Source organism: Oncorhynchus mykiss, chromosome 6 (assembly GCF_013265735.2).
Source record: "Oncorhynchus mykiss isolate Arlee chromosome 6, USDA_OmykA_1.1, whole genome shotgun sequence".
Lineage (NCBI taxonomy): Eukaryota > Metazoa > Chordata > Actinopteri > Salmoniformes > Salmonidae > Oncorhynchus > Oncorhynchus mykiss.
This window is the reverse complement of record NC_048570.1, coordinates 60,732,753-60,753,371: the sequence shown is the minus strand read 5'-3', so window position 1 is coordinate 60,753,371 and position 20,619 is coordinate 60,732,753. Positions and strand designations below refer to the sequence as shown.

The 20,619-nt window shown below is 42.1% G+C and overlaps 1 protein-coding gene across 3 annotated transcripts in view; it reads right to left on the bottom strand.

The window, feature by feature from the left end:
* Positions 1-588: 588 nt before the first annotated feature.
* Positions 589-20,619, bottom strand: part of LOC110526270 (phosphorylase b kinase regulatory subunit beta) — an 81,076-nt gene continuing 61,045 nt past the window's right edge. For 2 of the 3 annotated variants that reach the window (XM_036980624.1, XM_036980622.1), the window contains 16 exons: positions 18,916-19,009; positions 15,696-15,779; positions 14,801-14,905; positions 14,562-14,644; positions 11,730-11,820; positions 11,194-11,252; positions 9,998-10,160; positions 9,775-9,856; positions 8,427-8,484; positions 4,447-4,537; positions 3,040-3,236; positions 2,731-2,865; positions 2,511-2,640; positions 2,059-2,166; positions 1,711-1,848; positions 589-1,288 (listed from right to left, as the gene is read on the bottom strand). In XM_036980624.1, coding sequence (XP_036836519.1) covers positions 1,151-1,288; positions 1,711-1,848; positions 2,059-2,166; positions 2,511-2,640; positions 2,731-2,865; positions 3,040-3,236; positions 4,447-4,537; positions 8,427-8,484; positions 9,775-9,856; positions 9,998-10,160; positions 11,194-11,252; positions 11,730-11,820; positions 14,562-14,644; positions 14,801-14,905; positions 15,696-15,779; positions 18,916-19,009 — 1,756 coding nt within the window. In that variant the 3' untranslated portion in view covers positions 589-1,150. Of the gene's footprint in view, positions 1,289-1,710; positions 1,849-2,058; positions 2,167-2,510; positions 2,641-2,730; positions 2,866-3,039; positions 3,237-4,446; positions 4,538-8,058; positions 8,150-8,426; positions 8,485-9,774; positions 9,857-9,997; positions 10,161-11,193; positions 11,253-11,729; positions 11,821-14,561; positions 14,645-14,800; positions 14,906-15,695; positions 15,780-18,915; positions 19,010-20,619 lie in introns of all 3 variants that reach the window. The other variant, XM_036980623.1, reaches the window with a different exon arrangement.

Genomic DNA, 20,619 nt, shown 5'->3' with positions numbered 1-20,619 from the left:
CTAATAATAACTACAGCATACATGTACTGTATGCACGATGAGCATACTTTCGCATGGTTTGAATATCACCCTTATTTATGAACTTCCTCGCTTCAGAACACTGAAACAACCTTCCCTGCAATCATGACCTTTTTAAGCGTTTCTCGATCTATCAATCCCATTCTCCTGTCCAAGGAGCAGCTTTAGAGCAGATTCTGAAGTAAATGATGTATTGAGTCCTACGCAGAAATAATTCCTCTGCTTTTCTCAGTGTCTAACCCTTCCTTTGTATGTCAAATGATGTGATTTTCCAGCTCCAACGGTGAGATTGGTATGACTGCAGCTAAGCTGACATGAGTGGGAGTTACTAGTGGTGGGATTCAATACAATACACATACCCCCAGGAACAACTAGACACGCTTGAATAATCATGACATTTCTGTAGCAACTGCAGGCGAAATAAACAGAAACATGTTACATACACCATGTTGTGATTATAAAGCCTTTTACACATTTAGCTTCAATGATACAAGGCCAATATTATACAGCAGGGGTAACGCTCCACGAAATTCAAACATGACGAACCCAAGCAAATAAATCAACAGGATGTCACAGGTTCCACAAGTTTATTTTTTTGAAACTAGTGTTGAGCTTCCAAAATCCCCTTGATCGAGTGGCGGAACACAATGGCAATCGTCACACACATTGAAAAAGTTCTAATTCAGATTCACTACACTGGGTCGGCACACTCAAACCACGTGCAAACACATAAACAACTTAATTAATATATCATGTTATTAAGAGTGAAGGAACTCAAATGACTGTGTATTAACCACATTCAGAAAAATACAGCGACCAGGCTTTCAAAAAGACCTGGACTTCCTAAGACTTAGAGAACAAAAAAAAGTGTGCACTGGGCTGCCCTACAATGCTAATGCTATACAAACAAGTCTACATGCAAGGATTTCAGGGGGTAAGAGTTCAATGTTGTTATCAGTAGTAACGGTGTTGATAAGATCTGATACATTCTGTCCTAATAGCTTGAAGCTAACAGAACAAGGGTATTGCTGGTGGAACAACAGTCAGTGCTGCTGACTAATTTAGCATGTTGTTAGTAGTTCAACGAAGTACAGTAGAGGTGGACTCCTCTACTCCGCTGAACGGGTTTCGTTTAGCTGACCGAGCAGGGGTCATCCTTGGAGGGCTTCACGTCTCCCTGAAGCAGCTGAATCATCACAGCCTTGGTCAGGTAACTGGAGGTGCCTCTCCTGCCCATCGGAGGTGTCTTATAGAACTCCTCCATGTCATCCTGAGGACAACAATGTTTTTTTCATTGTAAACTAGCAGTACTGTTATATACAGTGCAAACTGTCGAAAGCTCTATAACAAAGCACTGCTTTTCAGCAACGAACTGCAGAATGAACAACTATTCAGATTGGAAATAATCTGATATGAATAACAAGTAACACAATTACTCCCATCCTTACCATTCACCGTTAATGAATTTAGTCGAGACTGACCAGAGAAATTATCGCCAAAGCACCCAAGGTACCCTCCCCTCGAATATGCGGTCTGCTTCGACTTAGCTGAGATAACTTGTACTGTACATCATCGTGGGCGTACAACAGCTAAGCTTGCATGCTACATGAACTCCAAGGAGCTCGCGTGACAGTGGTCTGACCCAACCTTAGATTCTGTGAGTCTAGCGGAGAGTGTAGGGCAGGCACCTACCGGTTTATTCATCCCCTCCCGACTCCTGTCCTTCTGGAAGTCATGGAAGGCCTCCTTCACCAGAACGTCCAGGTCAACCTTCTCTGAAAACTCCAGCTCCGGGTTTCTCTCCAACACTATGGACACCACCATCAGCAGCTGCAACCATGGATATTAGGGCAGGTAAGAAAGTAGAGCCATGATAATATGTGTGTACAATTAGTATGTTTTGTATTGTAAACCCAATGTGGTGGAAATGTTACTAGATGAAATGCGGGTAAGATAGTCAATAGAGGGTCATGTTTGACCAAGAGTAGTGTACGGAAAACATGCAGCTGTAAATTACAGTGAAATCTAATTGGCCCTTACCTCTACTACTATCTGCCTGTACTCAGGCAGCACAATGTCCTTCAGGGTGTCTTCCACCAGCAGAGAAAAGTTCATCTCATACATGGTCATGTCAGATAGTGTAGGTTGCTGCAATGGAAGGAAAGTGGGAGATTTTAACAGTAACGCTTTAGGCAAGAACACCCTGATGACCAATTATTACCAAAAAGACTAACTCACATAGTCAAATAAACATACATTTATTTAATAGTGAGGTATATGCGATGCATTGAGGATCTCCTGCATTCAAACCATCCTTTTGAATCAACTGTTGGGCCAAGCAGCCTAATATACTTCAAATATGCAGTCTTTTTGGGAATTTCACCTCTGTCAAAGGGGGCCTATAGTGTGGTCCTTCAGAGATGTGATTAAATGTGGAGTTTGAGGATGTAAATAAAGGATTATAATGTCACTGTGGCAATAACCAACACTACCTGTGGGAGATGGATCCCTGCCACTACGATGCCGTTACAAGTTCTCTCCAAAATCTGCCACACTCGGTCATAGAAGCCATGGGGAGTCCTGTTGAGGGAACCATCGATTTGACGCATGTTGATCCAGGACCTGGGATGGGTAACGAATAGGGAGATTAATAAAATAGAATAGAATAAAAAATGTGTGTGTGGAGGCTTGGGTGTGTGTGCGTGCGTTTACCTGCCGTGCTGTTGTGGCTGAAGGACATCCAACAGCAGCTGTTTAACATCGCTGGGGGACATCTGGTAAATGTCCTGGGGTGACATGTCACCTGCTCGGATCTCCAACTCATGCTTCATGGCCTGGATGATCCACCTACACCAATACCAGCGGAATACGAAGCAAAAACAATACATCTCATAACCACAGATGGCTATCCTCAAACAGACAACTTGAGAGACAAACAGAATAACAACCACCCAGCTGTAGGATCAGAATGGCCATGGCTACAGCCTGCTTAGCTCTATTCCTCCCGGGCTCTATTCGTACCCGACGCGGATCTTGAGCATGCCGCTGAACAGCTCGGGGGTGTTGGAGATGATCCAGCCGATGTGGATGACCAGCTCCTGCTGCAGCACGGCCTCCCTCTCCCCGTAGCACTTGCTGTAGAGGATGCCCTTGATGACCCCAGGTGAGAGGGGGTTGGAGATTACCTCCTCCTCATGCCCAAACAGTCCCAGTGTTACCTGGCAACAGAGCACAGCCCAGCCAGCATCAGAAGAATGTCTGCTGTTCTGTTATTGTTTTGTGGGGATTATTTTTCTAAGAGGACAGAGTGACGAACCAGAAAGGTAGATGTGTTTACATGGATAACAAGAAGCAAATAGTCAAAAGGTTGAAATAAAAACATTAGATTTTATTTTATGGGTGACATCCCTCTACCTATACACTTTTTGACTGACCAGATAGTGTGCAATACTATGTAGAAATGCTGATGTTTCCGTATCCCCTTCGCTTAAACTATCTCTCCATCTCAAAACTGTAAAAGTGCCCCCCCACCTAGTAGAACATGGGATAAAAGATAATGACCAAGATTATCTTGTGATATTTCTTATTTTCAAAGCATAAAGGCCAGAAGAAAATTACACCTGGGTAATCATTATTCTTCCAAAACAACAAGATATGCTTTAATGTCCCTTTGAAAAATAGCCCCTCAAAACATATGGTTGCAGACTAATGCTCTCCAGTTAGATGGTAAATCACAGCTTTTAATCTGTACCTCGCTTCTAATATTACTAAGTGTAATCTAAACATGTCCTACCAGGTGACAGGTGCAGACAACTCTTGCTCAAAACCATCTTTCTCATCAAGTCCAGAATAGTTTCCCCTCTACGATGCAATCTACATGCAGATTCACACCTTGAGGTACTTCATAGTAATGAACCCCCCAAAACTCTTGGGTGGGAAAATGAGGCCAGAAATGGGGACTGCTAAGAAGCAACTAATATTTGAGAAAAAAAATGTATAATGATAAAACGTTATACTTTTAGGCAGCTCACTTCATATAAATCCAAGGGAACGGGTTGTATTAGGTCATAGGTTATAGGTCAGGTCACAGCATACATAGAGCCTGTTAAACCCAGGAATACACTTTCAGCAGGTATGAAACATATTAACAGCCTCGCTACAGGGCTAAAGCACAGTGAGTTAGCTGGGAAATACGAAGCGTGCAACTGCAATAACACTAAGCATTTCCTATAGGACAAAAGCATGAGGAGCTCACTGTCAACTGAACGTTCCTAATACTTTCAAAATTTGACATCATTTCATCCAATTCATTGATAATCAATGAACACTAAGATTGTGTTTCGAAATAGGCATCTGATGTGACAAAAAAATAAAATACATAAATTATTCAACTGTATAATTTTCCCCCATTTTCAAATGTCCACTTACCTGCTTGCCATGCACTAAAACACTAGTAATACTTGGGGCAATGCTGTCCACTAGCTTAGTTATCACACTGGCTGCGATTCGTACAACCCCCCTGGTAAACAAAAACACAAGGAGATCCTTAATAGGGTCAATGCTATATGTGTCAATACAACTACAGTAGGAACAGTTCATAATGACAGTGCGATAACAATGTAGTCGGCTGTGTTCTCTATCATAAGAACCACACATACAGTATAACCATGACATTAAGGCTGATGTGCTGTAACGTGATTTGAGTCACACTACTGAAGGTGCGATTCGTGTAATGAAGTTCTAAAACAAAGTAATGTGTGTGGCATGTCCCACTCATGTCCACCGGTGTGTCTATACAGTACAAAGAGCCTTGTTGTGCTACTGTTTTACACGTCAATTATTGATTTTTTTTGCTAAGCAAATGAAAAACAAATCTAAATCGACTCTGGATTTCACCTCCAGATTGTCAAATAAATGATCATCATTGTGATTCTGCACATGTAAAACCACAACTCTACAAACTTCCTTTCCTGCAACAGAAGGACTTTTGTAACTAAATGGCGAACTGATCAAAACACAAGATGCCATCCCCATAGAATGGAAATCTATTAGCATGGTGGGTGCTTCCCTCTGGGACACCTAGCCTAGCCTAGCCTAGCAGAACAGGCAGTGGTTCCAAATGAAGATTCCACCGCATGAATTCAGCTCTGGCTCCTGCTGTTGTCTCCTGACTCAGCCTATTCATTTTCACATATTTCCATGTTCACTAATTTACGATTGCATTATTCACTAGAGTGACTGTGCAGTACGTCTCCCCATGCTTGCTGGGTTCCTGTGAGGAAAAAGCAACAGGCATGGGCTGTAGTTATGGTACATACGCTCCCCTCCATATTTATTTGGACAGTAAGCTAAAACTAAAATGTCTCTCTATACTCCAGCATTTTGGATTTAAGATCAAATGTTTTATGAGGCGACAGTACAGAATGTCACCTTTTTTTTTAGGGTATTTTCTTTTATAAATCTGTTTTACCGTTTAGAAATGAAAGCACTATGTATCTAGTCCCCTCATTTGGACGTATTCACTTATAGTGTTTTAAAGTAGTCAAAAGTTTAGTATTTGGTCCCTATATTACTAGCACTCAATGATTACATCAAGCTTGTAACTCTACAAACTTGTTGGAAGCATTTGCAGTTTTTGGGGGGGTTGTGCTTCAGATTATGTTGTGCCCAATAGAAATAAATGGTAAACAATGTATTGTGTCATTTTGGAGTCACTTTTATTGTAAATAAGAATAGAATATGTTTCTGAACACTTCCACATTAATATGGATGATATCATGATTACGGATAATCTTGAATGAATCGTGAATAATGATGAGTGAGGAAGTTAGAGGCACCCCCCCCCGGAATGCTAACCTCCCCTGTTATTGGTAATAGTGAGAGGTTAACATGTTTTGGGGGTATGATCTTTGTGCATCTGTAACTTTTTCACTTGCGTGCTAGGAATATGGTACCATATACTTAACTTTTGACTACTTTAATACACTATAAGTGAATTGTCCCAATACTTATGACACCTTCAAATTGGGGGAATAGACACACTATATATACAAAAGTATGTGGACACCCCTTCAAATTAGTGGATTCGGCTATTTCAGCCACATCCGTTTCTGACAGGTGTATAAAAATCGAGCACACAGCCATGTGCCAATGTTTGTCCATAGACAAACATTGGCAGTAGAATGGCCTTACTGAAGAGCTCAGTGACTTTCAACATGGCACCATCATATGTGCCAACAAGTCAATTCGTCAAATTTCTGCCCTGCAAGAGCTTCCCCGGTCAAACATAAGTGCTGTTATTGTGAAGTGGAAATGTCTAGGAGCAACAACGGCTCAGCCGCAAAGTAGTAGGCCACACAAGCTCACAGAACGGGACTGCCGAGTGCTGAAGAGCATAATAATCATCTGTCCTCAGTTGCAACACTCACTAGCGAGTCCCAAACTGCCTCTGAAAGCAACTTCAGCACAAGAACTGTTAGTCGGGAGCTTCATGAAATGGGTTTCCACGGCCGAGTAGCCGCACACAAGCCTAAGATCACCATGTGCAATGCCAAGCGTTGGCTGGAGTGGTGTAAAGCTTGCCACCATTGGACTCTGGTGCAGTGGAAATGCGTTCTCTGGAGTGATGAATCACACTCCACCATCTGGCAGTCCGGTGGATGAATCACGGGTTTATGGATGCCAGGAGAACGCTACCTGCCCCAATGTATAGTGCCAACTGTAAAGTTTGGTGGAGGAGGAATAATGGTCTGGGGCTGTTTTTCATGGTCGGGCTAGGCCACGGGAAGGGAAATCTTAACACTACAGCATACAATGACATTCTAGACAATTCTGTGCTTCTTTATAGCAACAGTTTGCACAGAGCCCTGACCTCAACCCCATCGAACACCTTTAGGATGAACTGGAACGCCGACTTCGAGCCAGCCCTAATTGCCCAACATCAGTGCCTGACCTCACTAATGCTCTTGTGGCTGAACGGGAGCAAATCCCCACAGCAATGTTCCACCATCTAGTCGAAAGCCTTCCCAGAAGAGTGGAGGCTGTTACAGCGTCAAAAGGGGAGACCAACTCCATATTAATGCCCATGATTTTGGAATGAGATGTTTTCTAAACGGTTTTGGAATGAGATGTCATTTCTGAACGGTAACAGATATGTATGAAAAGACCCTCAAATAAAAAGATGACATCCTTTACTTGTGCCTCATATGAAACATATTGATCTCACATCCAAAATGCTGGAGTATAGAGACCATATAAAAGTTCTAGCTTCACTGTCCAAATACATTTGGAGTGGAGTGTACATGGCAGCATTCAGGGTTGCTTAGCCATACACATCAACTTAAAAAAACATTCTCAATAGATTTCCAAATAAAATGGAGAAAACACAGTGTTTTAAGCTTTAAAAAGGTGTACTTTCATCGTATCAACAATATTAATCTCCCATTTACCACACCCAGCCATCTATACCTATAGTAAATTGTGCTCATATCGTTTTAGCACTGATATGGTCTACAGCTTATACGTCTACATATTTTGTCCATGAAATGTCAGGCTAAATGCTCAAAGGGCATGTTGTGATGTTAAACCATTGATGTTTTGTAATATAAAAGGAACTTATTTCAAGCTCCACTTATTAACCCGTGTTAAATAAATGAGAAAGGAAATTGGACCAAGTACTGATGTGGTTCCAGAGCAAGGTGGAGCCCGGCTGGATTATGGGCTGTTCCACTCTCTGACTCTCGGGTCTCTTTTCAATTATGTTCAATCGTAGCGCTGAGCAATATGAAAACTCACGACCAGTTCCCCATAACACAGCCGAACCATCACAACAACAACAACGGCCAGAACAAAAAGGCCAACGGAGCACGTGAACGTGAAATTGATCGATTCCATAGAGAGCTATTGGACAGTGCTGCAGAGGGAAGTAGCGCATGAGCGAAGCATAGCACTCACAGTTAATGGTACACGTTGTGCACAGTGACTGAGTGGCTAGCTGAGCTAATACAGCACACATGCTACACATCAACTCTACTCCATTACCTGCTTGCCATGGACCACCAGTGTGGTGATATGAGGGGCTATAGAACTGGCAAACTTCTTGATAACGGCCGCAGCGTAACGCACCGCCAGCCTACACCCGTAGAAATGTCTATCATTGTTTACAATAGTTTGGAATTCAGTGGATACATTTACAATTTTGATGAAGACAGACATAGGAGAACAAGAGAAAATGTTATTTAAATCTTGAAACGACAGTAAAAAGTATCTGAAAGGCAAAAATGTTGAAGGCTCTTCATAGAGGTACTGTAAATGGAAGGATATCATCGGCCACATAAAATAAAATACAAACTATTCTTTCAGGTTAAATGGAAAGGGAATGATATGCTAGAGAAAGAAGGAAATCTGACCAAAGTTTTCTGGTCCCAGCTATTCTGTAGAGTCTCTCCATGTCTTCCATGAGGGTCTCTGGAAACAGTTAAAAAGGCCTCTGTAAGTGAACTGAGCAATGCAAATCACTGGATATATTCTAGAAATGATGTAAAACAAACAATGTAAACGGTAGATGATTGGGTCTGAAAACAGTGTTTGCCAAGACACTGCTATTCTTGACACTAGCTGCATAGACTATGCCTTGGTTGAATTGACCCCATTTTGTATTTTTATTATCAGTTAGTCATGGGGTGCTAAATGGATTAGGCTATGGACATTTCATTTACAGTGATGCACTGATTCCCACCCTGGGGCTAGTTGGCCCGTTAGTCTGGCTCTGATGAATAGTGTTAAAGTATCTGTTCAATGTTACAATTTTTTAAAACAAAAATATTACCTACAATTAATTACAATATGAATTAAATAGATGTCCTTCCAAAATATTATAATTAGGATATTAAAAAGCATATTTTCTCTGTGCCCCTGCTTGGCCTGTTAGGAAACAACAGAGTGATCTCAGTCACCAAATCTCAACCCAACTGAACACTTATGGGAGATTCGGAAGCAGGGCCTGAGACAGCGTTTTCCACCACCATCAACAAAACACCAAATGGAAGAATGGTGTCGCATCCCTCCAATAGAGTTCCAGACACTTGTAGAATCTAACTAGGTTTCCTCTTGACATAAAACTGAAAGGTATAAACCACACGATTTAAAATAGAAGGGAATGGAGAGATGATTGTTGTGTGGAGGATCTGCTTTTTCTTGCTTTCTTGCTGGCTACAGATGGTCGCGATAGCTAACATTAGCATGCTAGGTAGCTAACTGCTTCTAAATAGCCAGCAGGCCAACTCTTACAAACCACATCATTTGAAATAGAAGTGATTGGCGAGAGTTGTTGCATAGGGTTTGTCCTTTTTGATAACAGCAACTGTGGATTGTTGGCTTGCTAGCTAGCTTGCTTGTGTGCAGTGAATGTGCACTCCTGAGCCTGAGTCTCGAGAAGGATCCTTCACCCCACCGGAGAAAAAAAAAATGCTGCTGGACCAATCACGGCCTGTCTCGGCCGAAGAGGATGATGTCATTATCCAAGCAAATTTCAAGTGTATTTTTTTTTTTAACGGTTTGTTTCAATAACAAGTTTGAGTGAGTTTTACTGAGAGGTTTTTCTCATTTATGTTTTGGCTACAATTACAAGTAAAGGACGAGTCAACAACATTATTTGGGTATGAGCAAACAAAATATTAGTAAAATTAGATTTTCACTGGACTGTTACTTTAACAGAGTAACACCATTTTGCATGTGCGTTTTTGATTCTGTGCCTACCATCATTGGCAAAGAAGTCAGGACCCTCTTTCTTCATGAGAATACTGGCAAGCTGTGCTTGACTGGCCAGGCAGTCACAGTCCTGAGTAAGACAAAAACACAGAAAGAGGTCAAAGGTCATGCCATATGGGTGTAATGACAGTTTATAGTCAGATCTAGAGCGCTACATTAAACACCCATCACCTTTTGATTGAAGCTGTCCTAATATCGACGACGTACTCACATAGAATTTCTGCATGATCTCGTTGGTGGATTTGTGTTTCCACTCCTCAATGTCGATCTCAGGCTGCTGCTCCAGGTTTGAGGCATTGGGCGTGCTCGTCTGCCTCTTTACCTTGGAGTGCTTGGGCATCTCCAGCTCCTGAAAGTTCTTGAACTCTGGGATTCTATACCAGCAGAAGTTACATGAGTATTTTCAGGTTTACAGGCAAGTTAAAGTTCTCTACACACTGATTCCTCTATAATAGTGGTCACCAACCGGTCGAACGCGATCGACTTGTCGATCTCCAAGGCATTTCTAGGCGATCGCCAAATATTTCTGTAAAAAAACAAACGATAAAGCCTTGTGTTCCTATTTTTTTATTTATTATTAGTCTCGGATTGTTGGTGGTAGGTGCAGCCAATTCAGCTGCCCTGCGCGCCGGGCCGGGTAGGCAAACTATTGCCATTTCATGTGTCTGAAGCTACAAACTCTGCCTTCCTGGTGGGCCTGGAGAGGAAATCAAGTGCACTATGCCACCGCTGGCATTTCTCAGACAGTCTGCAGTAACATAGCAGGCATAAAATAAATCTACAGCAAAATTGATTCTGTGATATTTCAAAATGCTTGTTTTTCCTATTTCCACTCTGCGCTACAACAAGCAGTGCAGCAGTAATGAATGAATGTTGTTATTATTAGCGACTTGGGTCTTTTTTAATATCTCCTCTGTTCATAGGAGTAACAACACGAATTTGTGCATGAGGCAGAAATAATGCGGTGCGACTCGAGTTTCACCATCAGCTGGAAAACGGTGTCCCTTTTTGGTGAGTGTCAGTGGAGGAAAGGGAGAGCGGAGGGATGTTGAGAGACGGACCCTCAGTCTGCTGCTCTCTCCCTCTGCTGAGACTGACAATTAGATGCAGGCACCATCAGCTCAGTAAAATAATTGGCAGGTAAATTCAAGCAAAGCCAGTATGTGGTGATAATGTATTGGGCCTATAACTTACTGCACAAACCTCATTGCCACAATACTGTTTTTAATTGGTTATTGTTAAATAGGCTTAGATTTTTTAAGTCATGTTAATATAAAAATCAGAGCGGTAGATCTTGGCATGCATTTTGACTCAGAAAGTGATCTTGACTCAGAAAAGGTTGGTGACCACTGCCGTATAAAGATTGTGTCACAAAACAAAGGCGGAAAGACAGGAACAAGCTCTTACTCTTCTTCATTGACACGAAGGAAGTCCAACTGCTCCACAATAGCTCCTGATATCAGGGTCTGGAAGCACAAATTAATAGTTACATCTAGGAATCTCATTTACAGGGGATAGGAACAGTTCCGGTGATTTCAAACATTCCCGGCTGAAGTCACATCCAAATGAAGACAGCCAGTTAGATGTGCAAAGGGGAATTATGTCCCCAGAAGAATGAGATGATAAAAGGGATTGACTATGAGGGATGGAGCCCTTTGTCTGCTCCTAGAGTTAGGTGCGAGGGGAATATTGAGTGTCCTTCTTAAAAGACGTCACATCAAAACATCTAAAGAACTCTCTAGAGACACTGAAAGTCATTGTAACAGTAGGAAATAGAACTCGGTGAAGGCAATTCAAAGGCATTGGATTTGCAAACATACATATTCACTATATCTGAATGCATTTCCAAAGGAAAGGAGAACTGACAATAGTATTGTGAGGGTAGATATCACAACGCCTCAAAGAAGTGTCAGTAGACTGAAACAAGTGAAAGTGCTGAGAACCTGAAGTCTGTCCACGTGTACTTTGACCCCACCGACGCTCCCCTTCTTGAACGATGCCAACATGTCCAGGACTGGGTTGAAACGGCTCCCCCTGATGGATAGGAACCAAGGGTATTCTACTTTTACCATTTTCAACGGTCATCATTTTCTCCATATTAACCTAATGCAGGCCTGGGCAATTATTTTCCATGCAGGGCCACATTAGAATATATTTTTGCCATCACGGGCCAGAATCATATTACAGGATTATACATCATGTGTATGACTGTGTTGACAGATATATCTACTGTAAATCACATCCAGATATGCTACTTATTTAACTTTTTTAACATGCACAGGAATAAACCACATCCATGTTCTACTTTTGGTAGGTATTTTCATTATTAAACAGGCAATGAACTACACAGGGAGGGAAAAGTACACTGTGCATTCAGCACCACGGACAGAACTCTTGTTAACGGGTATGCACAAAAACACAAGAGAGAGAGAGAGCTCAACATTATATTTAAACTACTCAATCAGTGTGAGGAGTGAAGTCTCTGATGGGGATTGATTAGAGCAGTGAAGTCAGGTATAGTTTCTGACGTCGCTATGCGCAGGATTGCTGAGAGGTGAGAGTCAGTGTGCCTTGACTTGTTATATTTCATAATTGAAAATGTCTGTTCACACACAAAGCATGACTCCTAATGTTTGGAAAGTGTTGTTCATCGAGAGATACATAGAACCTCGTCAGTGACATTGTTTTGAATATTCCTTTAATCACTGCATCAGTCTGAAGATTGATAAGCTCAAGTTGTAGGTCAGGGGGAGCGTTATCCACATTGAAGGTGAAAGGAGAGGAAACCAACAGCATGTCATTTTCCGACACTTTGAAACCCTCAAAATTATGAGAAAACGAATAGTTCAAAGCATGCAGCAGCGATGTATACTTCTCCCGCTGGTCATCTGATAGGGAACAGACTAGTAGTGTCAGAATGTGGGTGAGATGGTTGGCTTCTAGTTGGCGGGTCAGGAGTAATTTTCCCTTGAAGGCTTTGACAAGGCTGTACATCTGATGTGCAAAAAGGCCCTTCTCTTGTAGTTTGGACTTCAGTTCATTCATGAGGGCCATGATGTCCACGGTGAAGGCAACATCAGCCTACCATTCTTTATCTTTCAGTTGAGGGAAATCCACATACATTCCTTTCATTTGCAAAAACTCAGCAATCTCTGACTTCAGGTCCCACACCCCTTTAAGCACTTTCCCCACGTTTGTGTGGTAGGGGAGATCCGCATGACCCGACTCTGTCTCTTCCAACAATGAGACAAACTGCCTGTGGTTTAAAGATTTTTCTCTTGTGAAGTTTACCTCTTTAGTGAATGTATCCACAACATGGCTCATTTTCAGAACACATTTACAGAGTACCTCCTGATGAATAATGCAATGCAGGAAAAACAATTCTGATCTGGGTTCAGCTCAGCTACTTGATCTTGTATCCTTTTCTAAAGGCCAACATTTTTTCCTGTCAAGTTTGGGCATCCATCAGTGGTCACACTGGAGAACTTTTCAAAACGCAGTCCCAGCTTTGCCACACACTTATTAACCTCCTCCAATAAATCTTTCCCTGTGGCTGTGCTCTTCATTGACTACATTGAAGCAAGCTCATCTGTAACTTCAAAGTCTGGGGTTATGCCTCGTAAGAATATCAACAACTGTGCCATGTCACGAGCATCACTGCTCTCATCTAGGACCAAGGAGAAATAGGTTAAATCCTTTACCTTTTTCGTTTAACTGTTGTTCCATATTCTCTGCAATGTCCTCAACACGCCGTGTCACTGTTCATATTGATAGGGAAATATTTTCGAACAGCTCTTCCTTGTCGGGGCAAAGTATTGCTGCAGAGTCAATTAAACATTCTTTAATGAATTCGCCCTCAGCGAATGGCTTGCTATGTTTAGCAATTTTGTGGGAGAGTAAATAGCTAGCTCTCGCAATTCCGTTGTTTGCTGAATGCAGTTTTGTGAGAAGTCCTTGCCTCTTTTGCAACTCTTTCAATGCATTTGCCCTCTGCGCAGAATACATATTTCTACAGTTCTCTGCATTCTTCATCTGGAAGTGTCGGGACAAGTTGTAGTCTTTCAAGACAACGATGCTCCCGTTGCACACTAAGCGCACTGCTTTCCCTGATACCTCAATAAAGAATTATTTCGAAGTCCACTCTTGCTGGAACATCCTGCATTCATTGTCTACTTTCATTTTCTTTGAAAACCACATTTTTGCGCAATTTCTAGCTAGCTACTATTCATAACTGTGATGTGTGTCAGCCTGTCAGTCACTCTCTGTCCTTGTGTAGTTGTTATTTATACGTGCCTTCAAAATAAATGTCCCACAAGAGGTGGGAGTTAAATCATGACACAAAGGTGAGTATTCATTGGGCTTTAAGTTGAATAACAAATGTGTTTTTCAAACCTTTACTATCTCAAAATCTTTGTGATCTGAGCATGATTCTGCGGGCCGTATTGAACTAGGTCGCGGGCCACATACGGCCCCGGGCTGGCCTTTTCCCAGGCCTGACCTAATGAGTATTGAGCTGTTTAATATGTTATTCCACTGACTCCTATAGAACAACCTCTACTGTGGACAGGTAAGCTATTTTATTGTATTTAAAAGGTGCTCTTTGGATAATGATCAATACTGCTGTGATCAGCATAACACCCAAGCTAAAGTGATATAAATGACTATAATTGAAACTCTTATCGGCAAATACAGGGGACACCTCCTGTGCTGGATTCCAATACACTCTAAAGCAGTAACCCTTACAGTACAGAAGAAAATACAAAAGTAGATCTTACTTGATGTTGTCCTCTCTGATGAGGACCAGGAAGAGTGGGCGACCTTTCATTTTCCAGCTATGCTTGATGAACTGCAGTGCATTCTACATACAAAGATATGTAACACATTAAACTTGCATTGACCAAACAGACAGACAGTTAGGGACACAACATGGTGAGTGTGCAGGCCCCAGAACAAGGATTAAAACAGACGAATGTCTAAACAGCAGTGTGTATGAGGTGAGTTCACCCCAGCTCACCTTGATGTCATCAATCAGCAGCATGACGTCCTGGGATAAGTAGAAGTCACTGAGATCAAAGACGATAGGGTAGCACACCACAGTCTTCCCCAGGATCCGATAAATCTGTGGGGAGTGGAGCAGACACATTGCATTACTTGATCCTGCAGGCCAAGATGGATGGCTCGGAGGTACCGACATATGACTCAGGACAGGACGTAAAACAACCCATCGATCTTGAGGAAGGAATACACAGAAGCTGGAACACATAGAGAGATTACAGTCCTGCGACATTACATTACAGTCCTGCGAGCACAGATACTTCCTAAAACTAACACACAACCTCTCCTCCACAAACAAACACACAAATATGCACAGGCACACTCGCTCTCCCTGTCCGTCTCTAAAACACAAGAGTACGCCGACGCACACAAACAAAGAGATGATCATAATGCCCTCTGGCAGGACGCCCTATTCCATCAGAACACATAAAAGTTCCATTAAAAGATTGTCTTAGTAATAGGTTTGGACCTGTGATTGATTCATTTTGCAATTTTGTATTTTTTTAAAATGCAATTCAGCTGTGTAAACTTATTTAGATGACCTTCACTGGAGACAACTAGAAGGAATACCAAAAAAATGACAGCAGCTCACAATATCAAAGTGGATTACGAAATTGAATGACATATATTTTCATCATGCATTGCATGGCAGCAGTACTTTGTACAATGTTAAGAGTAAGGCAAAAATATGTATAATATCTATGTACATTATATCTGTACATGTAAATTAATATTAATCTGTTTCTGACATGTGGTTTCACATGGAGAAGTGCTGGTTTATGTTAATCAGTGAGGAGCTGGTGGTATGCCCATGACCTCTGAGTATGTGCTAGCATTGAGTGGTGAACACTCACCTTGCAAGTCCCCATGCAGCCCACTGGCCTTTCTGGACGCCCACTCAGCCCCAGCTTCTTATTGATGGCCAGGAAGCGGTACGCCTGGGGGGGAGAAAGAAAAATACATACATATTTCAGTTGAGTTTTTTTTTTTTATAAGCCTAGTTTTAAAATTACACATAAAATCTTGGACTGTGGCCTATTGACCAATGACATTTACATTACAGCTGACACTAACAAACAGACCACAACAGCATTACCTTCCTTCTATTCCTCCAGGCAAGTCACAGATCAATCGACAACTGCTATCAACATAGCTACCTTCCTTGCCTCTCTTACACATATACAGCCTTCAGATCTGACAACACACTCAGCTAGAAATGACAGAGATCATAATGGGAGTCATTTTAAAAATGCCAGGCAGGGAAAGTTGTCTATTTTCACTGCACCTCCAAAGATCAATCATTCTCATATCCCTGGGGGATTTTATTTTGTTGCGATCCATAATCTAAAATTACTTCCCTCTGAAGTTATGAGACGTGTCAGTAGTTAATGGCCCCTACAGAGCCTGCATAAGACGGCTCTGTTGTGGAGCCTCTATGGGTCTGTTTAGTGCCATGGTGCAAGTGGGTTTACTGGAGAGTTGTCAGAGGGCAGAGATATATTGCAGGCCCTTGCTGTAAAGCTCAACACCGAGTAGCTAAGTTAGTTAGTAGGCTCCGTCAGTCAGGGTCGGCCCTCACTGCTCCCCATTCTTTCACTTCTGCCTGGTATGGTCTTGTTGTAATATTGCCTTGGCAAATGGAATTTGAATATTTAAAATATATTTAAATTCAATTTTAGCTATGTAAATGGTACAAGGTCACAGAGTGTCTGTTTCCTGAAGACACTCAAACTAAAATAGAGGTAACAACCTGTATGCCAGAGTGATCTGGAAAACTGTTGTCAATCTATAATGCAACAAAGCAGATAATGGGCATTGATTTTACACCACCTGATCCATTCATGTGGAGAGGCACACTGCAGTCCATGTGACCTCTGTTTCATACTGCCCTTCTCTTTCCGCACCAGGCTATAAATGCTCCTGGTCAATTACACTGACTACATACTTCAGTGGCGCTGCAGGAAACGTAGCTAACCAGCTTCAATACACAGCAATAACCAGTCTTACCAAAGAGCAATGTGTACATCCTACCACTAGATAGAGCTCTGCCACTCCTCCTGCTTTTCCCCTTCTTCGAATGAGTTGGAAAGGAATTATACATGGATGGAAAGCATGAAAGATAATAGGAGAATCAAGCAATTAACACAATATTATGATAATATAAAAAAAAAAAGCAGAGTTCACAAAGACGGGAAACATTTATTCAGAATTAAGTCGCACAATAAATTCCCAGCGCCCCTGGCCATGCCTCCTGTTTGAGGAGAGACGTTGTGTGAACCTTTGTCTGCACCCACAGCTCCCTGTCCCTGCCTATGGAATACCAATGAACACAGCACAGCATACGGCTCACATCACAAAGTCCTCTCATTCAGACCACAATTGAAAGCAACCAAACTGCTAATGTGATTGCTGCTAATGCCATCAAGACGGCTACACTCTGAGTGTGTCATTAGGTTGGGTGATATGAGGACTGTTGTAACAGAAGGCTTTAGTGTCGCAGTGTCTCCGTTTATCAATCAAAAACCTGCTCTCCTCTCTCCGAGACATCTGGGTCGTTCCACGAAAAGGGGGGCCTTTTGCTATTTGCTATTTAAAGTAGAAATATAGACCACATTGAGAATTCAATCAATTGTGTTTTCAATTGAATAACGGCTTGCTAAAGTGCCAAAATGCAGCATTTTGACATGTCCCTCTGTCAACCGCATCACCTTTGGTAAGATTTTCCCAAAATGTCTCCCAAGTTTCACCATCAATTAGAAAGCCCTAATTGTTTTGTTGCTTTGACAAAGTAATTTCTGAAGAGTATAATGCATTTCATGTGATTAGGTATTCATTTACATCTGTCCCTCATGTTAAGGTTCAATAAGAAAATTGTCAACCCTGTTACTTTATTTGGCACGTACTATAGTATTTAAAAAATAATAATAATAAATTACCTCATGAGATGGGAAAATGTGTTTTCTTTATGACAGAATGTTCAAATTAGGTGAAATCAAAAGGTTTTTTTGGACCAAGTTACACTTCTCAGAAGGCACCAATAATTGGTGGAATGACCCATTGGCTTTTATAGACATGATCGCTGGGAGATGGGTCAAAAGACATGCAGAGGGGTTGGGGAAGCATCACCGAGGCAAATGGAAGCTATTTTGGCAGCGCTGTTGCTGTGCCACCTGGGTTGAGATAAATAACATGCTGCTGGACGTAATTGCCGCTCTCCTGTTGTCAAGCAGCTGTTGTAAACACAATCGAACGGCAGAGCGAGATGAAGCGAGCGACGCAATGCAGAGCGGTGGCCCAGCCTTTAACAGATTCAAAACGCATGGGATTTAATATTTAGCATGCTGCTCGTCCTGGCTCGTGACACCTACCCAATCCACTGCTGCATAACTACATGCCCAACAACAGGGAGGAAGAGCAGGGGCAGACCTTTCTAAGATGAATTAATATATTGGGAAAGGCCAATGCTTTTCAATACGCATTACAACAATACAGTAATACTTTAAGACTTGAATGACATATTGATCAAGTCACAGGTCAACTGGTAAATCACACGGACCAATCTCCAGCCTCTGACTGATTGAGCAACCAAGAGGGATTTCTTAATAGAACATGGATGTAAGATTGACAGTCAGATGAATTGACTAAGCCCATATGCTCGGCTGACAAATTGATAATATGGCCTTGGACATCTAGGTAATTGACTGATTTGTTTATTGATTTCTAAAATCAGGTGTATTTATCTACCTTCAGAAAATGTACAAGAACGTTGCACAACCGTTTCTCCTTGCAGTGAGCATTTAATGACCAACGTTTGGGCTCGCAGCAGGCCTACGGTCAGGATGTGGTGTTACCCATTTGGGTGCGGCAGGTAGCCTCGGATCCCCGAGCTGACAAGGCAATAATCTGTCGTTCTGCCCATGAACAAGGCAGTTAACTCACTGTTCCCCGGTAGGCCGTCATTGTAAATAAGAACTTGTTCTTAACTGACCTGCCTAGTTAAATAAAGGTTAAAAAAATAATTAAAAAAAGATATTGACGAATATCACTCATATTTTATTCTGTGGTATAACTCACATTGACCAGTTCCTTCTGGGCCCAGATCTGAATGGGCTCCACCTGCTGGGGTGTCTGAGTCTGGATGCCATAGGTGTTCAGAAACACCTGCAGTCTGCAACACAACACAACACACTGTTAGGCTACATAGCCGGGACTGTTCAGGAAGCCCAACAGTCTGGGTGGCCAAAAGTACATTAGCTATGAAAAAGAGCACCACCAACTGGTGGTGGACTCCGATAGAGGTGCCGGTTAGAGGACGTAAATGACCAGTAGGAGACAGATGTACAGAAGACACGTTTATTACCAAACAGACACACAGGAAACAAGAAGGAGGATAGACTACTGAAAGTGTTGTAGTGAATAGTGTTTTTATGGTCAAAGACACACGAAAACACCAGTCCAGAAGAAGGATTGTCCATGTGGAAAGGTTCAAATGTGAGTTGATGTGGAGGACGGGAGTTGTCAGAGGTTGTACAGCGGTTGTCTCAACCTGTTCTCCTCCTGGAAACAACTGAAGTGTTGAGAGGCAGAGTGGGGTTTGCCTGCTCCCAGGTTAGGCTATTGATTGGCTGACCAGGTCAGCTGAATCTGTTCCCTGTCAACCTGGTCCCTAACACATTGGTGTGAATTGGCCTCTGCCACTAGACAATAGGGTCAGGCTGAGGTGGGGGATGGTCACTTCTACTGCAGAGGAAAAAAATCACACAGAGTTTGTCTACACGTCCTAGCCAGAGAGAAGGTTCAGTAAGGGTTTAATGATTAAAGTTATATGGTTTTGTACAAGCTACACCTTGAAAAATCCTCTGAAACAAGCATTAGGTAAAGGCTTGGAGGAAGTGAGCAGGCAGAGTGTTAGGTTAGCTGCTGAGGAAAACCTGCCATCTGATTGGAACAGCAGGACAGGTTAACAGGCTCCACAGCTAAATTAGGGTGCTAATAGATGAAGACTGCGCACTGGCCAGTCGCTTAATGTGCACAGTGCAATAGCACCACAGACGAGAGAGGGAGGAAAAACAACCATTTTTCTAAACTACCACAGACTCTCTCACACACACGTACACATACAGTTGAAGTCAGACGTTTACATACACCTTAGCCAACTACATTTAAACTCAGTTTTTCACAATTCCTGACATTTAATCCTAGTAAAAAATCCCTGTCTTAGGTCAGTTAGGATCACCTCATTATTTTAAGAATGTGAAATGTCAGAATAATAGTAGAGAAAATGATTTATTTCAGCTTTTATTTCTTTCATCACATTCCCAGTGGGTCAGAAGTTTACATACACTCAATTCATATTTGGTAGCATTGCCTTTCAATTGTTTAATTTGGGTCAGATGTTTTGGGTAGCCTTCCACTAGCTTCCCACAATAAGTTGAGTGAACTTTGGGCCATTCCTCCTGACAGAGCTGGTGTAACTGAGTCAGGTTTGTAGGCTTCATTGCTCGCACACGCTTTCTTAGATCTGCCCACAAATGTTCTATAGGATTGTAGATGGTGGTCTTCAGCTTGCAAGCCTCCCCCTTTCTACTCCAAACATAACGATGGTCATTATGGCTAAACAGTTCTACTTTTGTTTCATCAGACCAGAGGACATTTCTACCAAAAAATACGATCTTTTGTCCCCATGTGCAGTTGCAAACCGTAGTCTGGCTTTTTTATGGCAGTTTTGGAGTAGTGGCTTCTTCCTTGCTGAGCGGCCTTTCAGGTTATGTCGATATA